Below are 13,118 nucleotides of genomic sequence, written 5' to 3'. Positions count from 1 at the left end.
CTGGGGTGCGTGGCTAGTGCAAATGATATTGATCATGGTTGTGATATGTATACTGCTGTGCTGTGCTTTGAGTATCATTAAAATGTGCTGTCAAACTGCTGTGAAAGCTGTGCTGCCAGTAGCTTCTGTCAAAGAATACACTGACCTCCTGCCCAGAAATATGGGTGAAGAAGAAGCACGAGACGAGTCAGTGGTTGTAAACCAACCCTGTGAAGAAACGAAGAACAATGGTCATCTGGGAGCAAGAGGATCGTGCTCCAGGACCAAAAGAAGGGCTGTTGGAGGAAATTTTAAAATGGCACGGTAGTGCCTGCTGAAATTCTGGACATTCATTAACATTTTGCAGACACTGGCACAACAGGCAGCTGACTTGATCTGCTTACACCAAACGTGTGATGTCACTTGGACAGAACAGTAATATAATTAAGTTGTTTGCGAACGGTATAATAATATGATCAACTTGTTTTTGATAGAATGTGATTAAGGGTTGCTAAGCTATCGGATTGGCCAAAGTTAAAGAATGCTAAAGTGCCCGATTGGTCAAATGTAATATGGTATCTTTCCTGTTTTTAAATGGTATAAAAGGAGCACGGCTGCTATTGCAAAATTGAGAAGTTTGGCGATCACATCCATAAAGTGTTAGCGCTTCTCCCAGAGCTCTGTAGTATAATAAATACTGTTCTCCTTTGATTGGTGTCCGTGTCCGGTTTATTTAAAGCAGAGAGTTAAGTTGGGTACACGTCGACTTTGTATATCACTTAGTCCGCTCAGGCACCAATTAATTCTATATCAAGGGTAATAGACAACTGAGAAATAGGTAATAGACAACTGAGAAATAGGGTAATAGACAACTGAGAAATAGGGTAATAGACAACTGAGAATAAAGGTAATGGACAACTGAGAAATAAGGTAATAGACAACTGAGAAATAGGGTAATAGACAACTGAGATATAGGGTAATAGACAACTGAGCAATATGTAATAGACAACTGAGAAATAGGTCATAGGCAACTGAGTAATAGGGTAATATACAACTGAGAAATAGGGTAATAGACAACTGAGAACTAGGGTAATAGACAACTGAGAATAATGGTAATGGACAACTGAGAAATAAGGTAATAGACAATTGAGAATAAAGGTAATAGACAACTGAGAAATAGGGTCATAGGCAACTGAGAAATAGGGTCATAGGCAACTGAGAAATAGCGTAATAGACAACTGAGAACTAGGGTAATAGACAACTGAGCAGTAGGGTAATAGACAACTGAGCAAAAAGGTAATACACAACTGAGAAATAGAGTAATAGACAACTGAGAAATAGGTAATAGACAACTGAGGAATAGGGTCATAGGCAACTGAGAAATAGGGTAATAGACAACTGAGAAATAGGGCAATAGACAACTGAGAACTAGGGTAATAGACAACTGAGAAATAGGGTAAGAGGCAACTGAGAAATAGGGTAATAGAAAATTGAGAGTAAAGGTAATAGACAACTGAGAATTAGGGAAATAGACAACTGAGAAATAAGGTAATAGACAACTGAGAAATAGAGTAATAGACTACTGAGAAATAGGGTAATAGACAACTGTGAAATAGGGTAGTAGACAACTGAGAATAAAGGTAATGGGCAACTGACAAATAGGGTAGTAGACAACTGAGAAATAAGGTAATAGACAACTGAGAAATAGGGTAATAGACAACTGAGGTGTGGTGTAATAGACAACTGAGAAATAGGGTAATAGACAACTGAGACTTAGGGTACTTGTCAACTGAGAAAATAGAGTAAAAGACAACTGAGAAATAGGGCAATAGACAACTGAGAAAATAGAGTAAAAGACAACTGAGAAATAGGGTAATAAACAACTGAGAAATAGGGTAAGAGACACCTGAGAAATGGGGTAATAGACAACTGAGAAATGGGGTAATAGACAACTGAGAAATGGGGTAATAGACAACTGAGAAATGGGGTAATAGACAACTGAGAAATGGGGTAATAGACAACTGAGAAAGGGGTAATAGACAACTGAGAAAAAGGGTAATAGACAACTGAGAAATAGGGTAATAGACAACTGAGAATAAAGGTAATGGGCAACTGAGAAATAGGGTAGTAGACAACTGAGAAATAAGGTAATAGACAACTGAGAAATAGGGTAATAGACAACTGAGATATGGTGTAATAGGCAACTGAGAAATAGGGTAATTAGCAACTGAGACTTAGGGTACTAGTCAACTGAGAAATAGAGTAATAGACAACTGAGAAATAGTGTAATAGACAACTGAGAAATATAGTAATAGACAACTGAGAAATAGGGTAATAGACAACTGAGAAATAGGGTAATAGACAAATGAGAAAAGGGGTAATAGCCAACTGAGAAATAAGGTAATAGACAGCTGAGAGTAATGGTAATGGGCAACTGAGAATAAAGGTAATGGATAATTGAGAGCATTCACAGAACACACCACAGCCTCACTAGCACAGGTCAATCTATGAATTCTGATCAAACTGTAATCCATATCTAAGAGGAATCAATCTAAAAAGATCAGATTTCTAGCTCCAAGGCCAAGTCCTTAAATATAGATTTAGTGATGCCCAAAAGCAAAATACTGTGGATGCTGGAAATCTTAAACAAAAACAAATGTGTCGAAAGGTCTTCAACCTGAAACGTTAATTCTCTTTCTCCACAGATGCTGCCTAACCTGCTGAGTATTTACAGCATTTTCTCTTTTTGTTTTAGTAATTACTATACTATCGGCCACAACTGGAGTATTGTGTTCAATTCTGGGCACCACACTTTAGGAAGGATGTGAAGGTCTTACAGAGGGTGCAGAAAAGATTTACAAGAATGGTACCAGAGATGAGGTACTTCAGTTACATGGCTAGACTGGAGAAACTGGGGTTGCTCTCCTTAGAGCAGGGAAGATTGAGAGGAGATTTGATGGAGTTGTTCAAAATCATGAGGAGTCTAGAGAGAAACTGTTCCCATTGAAAGGGTCGAGAACCAGAGGACACAGATTTAAGGTGATTGGCAGAAGGTCCAAAGGTGACATGAGGAAAAACCTTTTTACAAGTGGTTATGATCTGGAATGCACTGCCTGAAAGCATGGTGGAGGCAGACTCAATCGCGGTTTTCAAAAGAGAATTGTATAAGTACCTGAGGGAAAAAAAATTGCAGGGCTACGGGGAAAGGGCGGGGGAGTGGGACCAGCTGGTGCTCTTGCAGAGAGCCAGCACAGGTGTGAGGGGCCGAATGGCCTCCTTCTGTGCTGCAACCGTTCTGTGATTCTAGTTTTTCTGCTAGAATTTGATGAGTTCTGTTGAGAACTCAGTAGAGAAATGCATTTGCTTGAATTGGATAGATACTTTTCGTACAGTTTAGTTACTTAGTTCCATAATCTTTGAGTTACTTACACCTCTGGTCTATATCTTGGTGAAAGCTCATACACCCAGCCACTTGTGTGACTCTACCTTTTGGCTGATGGAGGTCACGAGACAGGAGCCTGAGGAGTACAATGACCTTTGGAAAATTGCTTGGAAAGCTTTCTTCCTAATTCTGATGAACATGTGACGGAAAAAAACATAATTCAGGTTGCAATATGAGAATGGCCATGAGATCCATTGTGTTACACTCCTTCCATCCGAGAATGAGGGGAATACATCTTTTCCATGGGTGAGAGAAGCACTACTGTCTTTGTATATTGCCAACATTCCCTTTTGCACAGAGGGCTTATCTGTACCAACATGACCCATGGTAATGTTTACTTTCCTGAATACATGAAAGGCTACTCTCTGCCTTATCCTGTGAGGGGGACTCGTTCTTGGTCAATGTGCAGAGGAGATGAAAGGAAGGGGATAGAATCCATGATAGCTAGATCACCCATGGTCTGGAGCAGGCTCTATGGGCCAAGTGACTTTTTCCTCAAACCATTCTTTCTTAACTACGATAAAAGTTCTTTGGTAGCAACATCATACGTTAATTCCTGGAGACTTTATCTAATATTTCTAACAAGAACATAAACAATTTAAATTTACAACATAACTCCAGCAGTGGCCAGTGGAATTCCTACGCCACTGATCCTGAAAGGTGAGCAAAGCTGTCGATGACCCTATTGACTGCTCCTGGATAGGCAAAGAACAGATTGTAAAGTGAGGATAAATGAAGAGGAGAATAATGAGGCAGAGAACAGATTTAGACATTGCAAAACAGTGGGATAAATTTTCAACTTCTCCGCCGAGGCAATAATCTGGTGGAGGACATTGCCCGTTCCTTGTAGAACCTGCTGGATCTTCATCCCATAGAAATCAATGGAATGTAGATCAGCCGGGTTGTCTAATGGGCAAGCAGTGTGCTCCGCCAGATTACTGCCCAGGCAGTGAAGGTGAAAATTTTACATACATAGAATTTACAGCACAGAAACAGGCCATTCAGCCCAAGCAATCCAATGCCGGTGTTTATGCTCCACTCGAGCCTCCTCCCACTTTCCTTCATCTCACACTATCAGCATAACCCTCTATTCCTTTCTCCATCATGTACTTATCTAGCTTCCCCTTAACTGCTTCTATGCTATTCACCTCAACCATTTCTTGTAGTTCCATATTCAAACCATTCTCTGAGTAAAGATGTTTCTCCTGAATTGGATTTATTATTGACTATCTTATATTTATGCCCCCTAGTTTGGAACTCCCCGTAAGTGGAAACATCTTCTCTACGTCTAATCTATCAAACCTGTTCATAATCCTAAACATTGCTGTTAGGTTACCCCTTAGCCTTCTCTTTTCTAGAGAAAAGAGCCCCAGCCTGTTCAGCTTTTCCTGAGAGTTATAACCTCTCAGTTCTGGTATTATCCTGACAACTCTATTTATTTAGCCGTCTAACAATGACAGGAAAAGTTGCCCTTACCATTCTGGGTCTGCTGGATCTCTCTTGCCAGTACTTTATTGTGTACTTCAACAAAAATAACTCAGGATCGGGCCACGTGGCAGGTGGTTTCCACTGTAACAGTAACTTCTTTGGTTGGTTGGGAATTGGAGAAACCCTGACATCTGTAGGTGGATCTGGCTTGACTAGAGGTGAAAGACACGTTAAGAATTCATAGAATCATAGAAATTTACGGCACATTCAGCCCATCGTGTCCGTGCCGGCCGAAAAAGAGCTATCCAGCCTAATCCCAATTTCCAGCCCTTGGTCCGTAGCCCGATAAGTTACAGCACTTCAAGTGCATATCCAAGTACATTTTAAATGTGATGAGGGTTTCTGCATCTACCACCCTTTCAGGCAGTGAGTTCCAGACCCCCACCACCCTCTGGGTGAAAAAAGTTCTCCTCAACTCCCCTCTAATCCTTTGACCAATTATTTTAGATCAATGCCCCTGGTTATTGACTGCTCTGCTGGGGGAATTCCTATCAAAAACCATGTGCTTTGATTTAGTGTGTAACAATATTGGCCCATAAATTCGGGTCGGAGGTTTCCCACGGGTGCAAGCCTCCGACCTGCACTTGCCTAGCGCGCCGGCCGTTGTGTTGTGGGCCCGCGTGGGATTCCGATCCTAGGTCTCCTCCAACTGCCGGTGCGCAGTGCTTGCACATCCCAGGGGCGCAGTTAGTTTGAAGCGTCCCCTGGGAGCACGTGGGCCATGGAGAGCCAATGGTAGCAGGGAAATGCCCATTCATAAAATTGACAGGAAGAGCTGTCAAAACTATAAATACTATAAGCCCCAAAACATAACTAAAACTTCAAATACATTTTTTTTTTAAATCACATTTTTAAAATAACTATAAATTACATAAAATAACTATTTTAAACAATAATTTAAATTTAAAAAAAAATTAATTACATTTTCTAACGGGGCTAAAAATAAACTTATCTTTCTTTAAAGTATTTTAAAATAATAAAGCTGTGGAAAAAAGTTTTAATTTTAATTAATTCGCCACTTACCTTGTTAAAAGCAGGCCTTGCGCCTGCTTTTTAAAAGTGTAACTGCTGGAGACTTACCCTCCCGAAGAAACCTGCAAAAAAAAGGTAAGTTTCAGGCGCACGCGCTGCCTCTCCGGCGCACGCGTTCCACCATGAAACCCTTCCTTTAAGGGAACGGAAGATCCGGTTTCCCGCGCATGCGCAGTGCATGCACGAAACCGGCACTTTCGTAGGGCCTACAGGTGAGTACCCAGCGCGTACTCACCTGTGGTGACCCGAATTTCTGGGCCAAATTAAATGTAGATACAGTACTATGATTGGCTTTCACTGTTCTGGTGACCTTGCAACATTTGGTCAGCAGCTAATTTTATTGGTTCGGCACATTGGGCTACAAATAACAATTAATTCATGTCTTGGAATTCTGTAGGTAGTGTCTCAGACGGGCTTAAAGAGCTGGGTCTATTTACTGCAGCGCAGTGTAGACTTAGAGGAGACCTGATAAAGGTACATAAAATAATGCACGGGTTGGGTTGCCTGCCCAGTGATAGATTATTTCAGTTTGACGATTAGGGAGGACAAGGGGACTTGCATTTAAAGTACACAAGAGTAGGAATAGACTGGATGTTGGACGGTTCTCTTTGGCCAGAGACCAGTGAGCCTCTGGAATACATTGCTGGCTGGTGTGGTGGGTGCCGACTCTCTGTAGCCTTCAAGAGGGAGCTGGACTGGTTCCTGACTGGGGCAGAGATTGCATCATAGAGAAGGTAAGTGGTTCAACAGCTAACGCACGCATGAACACGTAACGTATACTTTCTTCAAGTATAAAGGCCACTAGCCTGACGCAGTGGCACGCCCAGCACTGTATACAATGTGTATGCTGTGAATGGGATGAGTTATGAGCCCATTAGAAGAGCTCGATGATGAAGGAACAGCAAATCAGGATGGCTTTGGAGGACAATGTCACACTGGTGCAAAGGGATTGCTTTTTAGAGGAGAGAGTAGAAGCAGGTTTACTCTGTAACTGGTAGTGGTATAAATGTGCTCAGCATCATCTAAAATGCGAAAGCCGTCCATTCTCCAGTGCTACTATCCCTGACTTTGATGAGCACAAGCAGTTACCAATATAGGGGGAAAAATCGGGTTGCTTTGCTCCTCCCGTTAGTGCCCTAAGAAGGCACTAACGGGGCACAAAGCAACTAGCGCCCGGGCACGGCACCACCCACGCCTCCCGCAAAATACAGCGGGAGGTTAACGGCAGTGCTAACCGGTAGCGCCCCATGGCGCTGCGCCGCCAGCGATTATGTCATTACCATGCGCAGCGCCCTGCTCGCGCCCCGGCCGCGATCTTCAGGAGCGCCCCCTGACTTACCGCCAGACACTATGTCCGACGGGATCAGGGGGACCTACCTGCGGCCGGGGCGGTGCTATTTAAAGGCGAGGTGCTGGGTGGTCATTTTTGTTGCTGGCCACCTGCCTGCGCTCCCGTCCCCAGCCTCCTGACCCGCCCCCCCGCGGAGTGCCGGCTGCGCTCCAAGAGACCGGCACTTCCCTTGAGCGCCGGGCTCTTTTGCTGGCACTCCGATCCCTGGTGGCCCAGCTGGGCCCCGGGTCGCGCTGCGCAAGGCCCCTCCCCTTTAAGAAGGTGAGGAGGGCCTGCAGTACTGCGGCACGTAGCGCCGCGATATTGACTTGCAGCGCCCCAAGAGGGAGGCGGGGTGCTTCCTGTAGTACTCCGCATCCCTCTTGGGGTGCAACCACTCAATTTCCAGTGCAGGGCGCTCATTTTTCAGGGGCGCTACTCAATATTTAGCTCAGTGTGTCAGCCGTGGCTCAACAGTAGCACTCTTGCCTCTGAGTCAGAAGGTCGTGGGTTCAAGTTCCCCTCCGCAGATCTGAGCACATGATCCAGGCTGTCACTCCAGTGCCGTACTGAGCGAGTGCTGCACTGTCGGAGGTGCCGTTGTTCCGATGCGACATTAAACCGAGGCCCCGCCTGATCTCTCACGTGACCATCAAAATTTGCATGACACTATTCAAAGAAGAGCAGGAGAGTTCTCCTGGGTTTCCAATATGGTGGGCGGTGCACTCCTGATGCATAATGAGCATGTGTGCGCCACCCGCCATATTGGGTGCTTAGTCGCCTGTTTTGTGCCAGAGCTACATTGTTTAAAGCTCACACTCTACTGTTTAAAATAAACCATGTAATATCTTTCTTAAAACAGCAACAACGGAATTTTCATGTAAGTGAAACAGGTTGTGCAACATTAGTAATAAACACAGCCCATTTCGAAACATAGCTCATAGGTCGAGACCTAGGTCACAGGTCGAGATGTACACACACATTTGATTTACACTGGAACAGACAAATAGTGTCACTTACTTATCTTCTCCACGATGAATTGTTTATTAGTAGACCTGAATCCCAGTGGGTTTGTTGCCGTCACCTTCACTGTATAGGGAATCTTTGAAAAGAGCTTGATGTCCTCGATTGTGCAGCTGCCCTGCAGTGTCCCTTCACTTGAGCACCCTTCGACATATTCCAGTCCATATCTTTCAGAAATACAGAAATGTTATTGTCTGTATGAGAATGAATGGGAACTTCTTATAAAGGCCTTGGCAAACAGACGTTGAGTTACTGTTGCTGCCGTGGGTTAGGATTCCACTACTACTTGAACTATACGTTTGTCTTTCCCAGCACTGTCAGCTTGGCTCAGCTGGTAGGACTTCTCCCTCTGGGTTAGAAGGTCGTGGGCTTAGGCCTCATCCCAGGACTTTATTGGGACTGAACGTCCTCGGGCCCAGTGGCAGATTTTGGGCTCAGTAAGCCCAGCATGGATGGAAACTGTGGTGTGCCCTGGAAATGCTCAGAATCGCAGTGGCAGTTGAGAACCGCTGCCTACCCTACCCTCCAAATAAAGCCCCTTGTAGGAATTGCCACATTCCTATCTAAGAACTGAGGAAGACTCAGGCGATCAAACAAACAAGTTCTAATGCAGAACTAATGAGTTTAACCAGTTTGTCGAGATCGATACAGGAGAACCACGAAAACAGGTCTTTGCTGGTCGGAGGCTCCATGAGGACTGCCAGGGTGGTCCCGTGGATGGCGTCATGACGTCATCACGTTTCTCCCGCACTTGGGCGGTCACGTGATTAACATAGAAACATAGAAGATAGGAGCAGGAGTAGGCCATTCAGCCTTTCGAGCCTGCTCCGCCATTCAATGAGATCATGGCTGATCATCCAAATTCAGTACCCTGTCCCTGCCTTCTCCCCATATCCCTTGATCCCTTTAGCCTTAAGAAATATATCCAACTCTTTCTTGAATATATTTAATGAACTGGCCTCCACCGCCCTCTGTGGCAGAGAATTCCACAGGTTCACCACTCTCTGGGTGAAGAAATTCCTCCTCATTTCAGTCCTAAATGGCTTACCCCTTATCCTTAAACTATGACCCCTGGTTCTGGACTCCCCGGCCATCAGAAACATCCTTCCTGCATCTAGTCTGTCCAGGCCTGACAGAATTTTATAGGTTTCGATGAGATCCCCTCTCAATCTTCTAAACTCCAGTGAGTATAACCCCAATCGACACAATCTCTCCTCATACGTCATTCCTGCCATCCCAGGTATCAGCCTGGTGAATCTTCGCTGCACTCCTTCCATGGCAAGCACGTCCTTCCTCAGGTAAGGCGACCAAAACTGCACACAATACTCAAGGTGCGGTCTCACCAAGGCCCTGTACAACTGCAGCAAGACATCCTTGTTCCTGTACTCGAACCCTCTTGCTACGAAGGCCAACATACCATTTGCCATCTTAACCGCCTGCTGCACCTGCATGCTTACCTTCAGCGACTGGTGCACAAGAACACCCAGGTCTCTTTGCACTTCCCCTTCTCCCAATCTATTGCCATTCAAATAATAATCTGCCTTCCTGTTTTTGCCACCAAAGTGGGTAACCTCACATTTATCCACATTATAATGCATTTGCCATGTTTCTGCCCAATCACCCAACCTGTCCAAATCGTATTGGAGTTTCATGACATCCTCCGCACAGCCTACCCTCCCACCCAGTTTTGTGTCGTCTGCAAATTTGGAGATATCACATCCAATTCCCTCGTCCAGATCATTAATATATATTGTGAACAGCTGGGGTCCTAGGACTGATCCTTGCGGTACCCCACTAGTCACTGCCTGCCACTCGGAAAACGACCCGTTTATTCCAACTCTTTGCTTTCTGTCTGCCAACTAGTTCTCTATCCAAGTCAATACCTTGCCCCCAATCCCATGTGCCTTAATTTTGCACGCTAATCTCTTATGTGGGACCTTATCGAAAGCCTTCTGAAAGTCCAAATATACCACATCCACTGGTTCTCCCTTATCTATTTTACCAGTTACATCCTCAAAAAATTCCAGTAGATTAGTCAAGCATGATTTACCTTTTGTAAATCCATGTTGACTTTGTCCGATCCTGTCACTGCTTTCCAAGTGCTCTGCTATTACATCTTTTATAATGGACTCTAGCATTTTCCCCACTACCGATGCCAGGCTTACCGGTCTATAATTCCCCGCTTTTTCTCTACCACGGCATGACTTCATCGCGTTAACCCGCGCTTTGCCGCAGTCTTAAAGGGACCGCGCCCCGTGCATGCAAACAGTATGTACAAACACAGAAATCACTAACAGACTGGTACAAGCTTAGTGATACGCTATCAATTACTACAAAAGACTGGAAGTTGAGTGAGTAACAAACAGGCTTTTATTACCAAAGAACAGAGCATGCCTCGCGTGGTTGCCTGGTATCCAAAAGGGCAGGGGGCTGCCGAGCAGTCACCTTTATACCCGGCCATGAGGGTGGAGCCAGGGGTGGAGTCAGCTGAGGCATGCACAGACAAGTACAACAATGTGCAAGAGTGAACAACAAACAGTGAACAACAGTGAACAACAATACTAACAACAGTGGTTTACCACATTCACCCCTTGCTTAGAATTGAGTCCGGCGGGGTGAAGCGCACTAAAATTTTGTGTACTGAAGTCTATCAGGAGGCCTTGTAAGCCGTCCTGAGCGTCGCAGCAGCGGCGGTGATGGTGCAGCATCCAATGTTGAACCCGGTGTCTCGTTCAGAGGAGGTGTAGCCGGTGGCAGGCCCTGGGGCTGCTGCATGCCGTCTACAGGGGTCGGAGCGCGGGTAATGGGAGGTAGCGATGGTGGTCTCTCAGAGGCACCCGAAGGTGCGAGGTCTCGTGCGGGGACTGTGTCCTGGGGGTAGGCATGAGTAGCGGTGGGTGGCGAAGAGTGTGTTTCAGGAGCACCCGCAGGTGCGAGGTCTCGAATGGAGACTGTGTCCTCCTGCCCGTCCGGGTACACCACGTAAGCATACTGCGGGTTGGCGTGGAGGAGGCTCACCCTCTCGACCAGGGGGTCCACCTTATGGGTCCTCACATGCTTCCGCAGTAGGACGGGTCCTGGAGAAGTCAGCCATGTTGGTAGCGAAATCCCCGATGTGGACTTCCTGGGGAAGGAGAACATTCTCTTGTGAGGAGTGGCATTGGTGGCTGTACAGAGCAGCGACCGAATGGAATGGAGCGCCGCAGGGAGGACCTCCTGCCAGCGGGAGGTCGGAAGGCCCTTAGATTTTAAGTTTAAACGGACTGCCTTCCAGACCGTCGCATTCTCCCTTTCCACCTGGCCGTTCCCCCGGGGGTTGTAGCTGGTGGTCCTGCTTGTAGCAATGCCTCTCGCGAGCAGGTACTGCCGAAGTTCGTCGCTCATAAAGGATGAGCTCCTGTTGCTATGGATATAGCTAGGGAAACCGAACAAGGCGAAGAGGTCATTCAGACATTTAATGACCGTGGTACTGGTCATGTCCGAGCAAGGGATGGCAAACGGGAAACGGGAGTACTCATCAATTATATTGAGGAAGTACACATTGCGGTCAGAGGAGGGGAGGGGCCCTTTAAAATCGATGCTCAGCCGCTCGAAGGGGCGCGTGGCTTTGATCAGGCTCGCTCTGTCTGGCCTATAAAAATGCGGCTTGCACTCGGCACAGATCTGGCAGTTCCTGGTCATGGTCCTGACCTCCTCGATGGAGTAGGGCAGGTTACGGGATATGATAAAATGGAAGAACCTGGTGACCCCCGGGTGGCAGAGGTCATTGTGGAGGGTCTGTAGTCTATCAACCTGCGCGTTGGCGCACGTACCACGTGATAGGGCATCTGGGGGCTCATTGAGTTTCCCGGGCCGGTACAAGATATCGTAATTGTAGGTGGAGAGTTTGATTCTCCACCTTAAGATCTTGTCATTCTTGATTTTGCCCCGCTGCTTATTATGAAACATAAAAGCCACTGAACGCTGGTCAGTGAGCAGGGTAAATCGTTTTCCGGCCAGGTAATGCCGCCAATGTCGCACGGCTTCCACAATGGCCTGGGCCTCCTTTTCGACAGAGGAGTGTCGAATCTCCGGGCCCTGGAGGGTCCTTGAGAAAAAGGCCATGGGTCTCCCCGCCTGGTTAAGGGTTGCAGCTAGGGCAAAGTCGGATGCGTCGCTCTCCACTTGAAAAGGGAGGGACTCATCCGCAGCGTGCATTGTGGCCTTCGCAATGTCTCCTTTTATGAGAGTGAAGGCTGCACAGGCCTCTGCTGTCAGGGGGAAGGAGGCAGACTTGATGAGGGGTCGGGCTTTATCCGCATAGTTGGGCACCCACTGAGCATAGTAAGAGAAAAACCCCAGGCATCGCTTCAGTGCTTTCTGGCAGTGGGGGAGGGGGAGCTCCATAAGGGGGCGCATTCTATCGGGGTCTGGGCCGATGACTCCGTTCTCCACTACGCAGCCAAGAATAGCAAGGCGCATAGTACGAAACATACATTTGTCTTTGTTGTATGTGAGATTCAGCCGCTGGGCCGTCCGGAGGAATTTCTCTAGGTTAACGTCGTGGTCCTGCTGGTCGTGGCCGCAGATGGTGACGTTGTCTAGATATGGGAAAGTGGCCTGGAGCGCGTTCTGGTCAACCATCCGGTCCATCTCCCGTTGGAAGACAGAAACTCCGTTGGTGCCGCCGAAGGGAACTCTGAGAAAGTGATAGAGCCGACCGTCAGCTTCAAAAGCTGTGTACTGGCGGTCCTCAGCCCTGATGGGGAGCTGGTGGTATGCCGACTTCAGATCAATCGTCGAGAACACCCGGTATTGTGCTATCTGATTGACCATGTCAGATAT

General features: G+C 46.5%; 1 protein-coding gene across 2 annotated transcripts in view; it reads right to left on the bottom strand.

The window, feature by feature from the left end:
- The window catches only part of LOC147108369 (interleukin-27 subunit beta-like), a 204,690-nt gene that overhangs the window by 64,527 nt on the left and 127,045 nt on the right, over positions 1-13,118 (bottom strand). For both annotated transcript variants that reach the window (XM_086004971.1, XM_086004970.1), the window contains 2 exons: positions 8,292-8,461; positions 4,898-5,061 (listed from right to left, as the gene is read on the bottom strand). In XM_086004971.1, the coding sequence (XP_085861097.1) occupies positions 4,898-5,061; positions 8,292-8,461 (334 nt within the window). The remainder of the gene's footprint in view (positions 1-4,897; positions 5,062-8,291; positions 8,462-13,118) is intronic.

Source organism: Somniosus microcephalus, chromosome 13 (genome assembly GCF_052327205.1).
Source record: "Somniosus microcephalus isolate GS21.2 chromosome 13, FLI_Smic_1.0, whole genome shotgun sequence".
In the NCBI taxonomy this organism is placed as follows: Eukaryota; Metazoa; Chordata; class Chondrichthyes; order Squaliformes; family Somniosidae; genus Somniosus; species Somniosus microcephalus.
The sequence above is the reverse complement of the archived record's forward strand: the minus strand, read 5'-3'. Positions and strand labels throughout refer to the sequence as shown.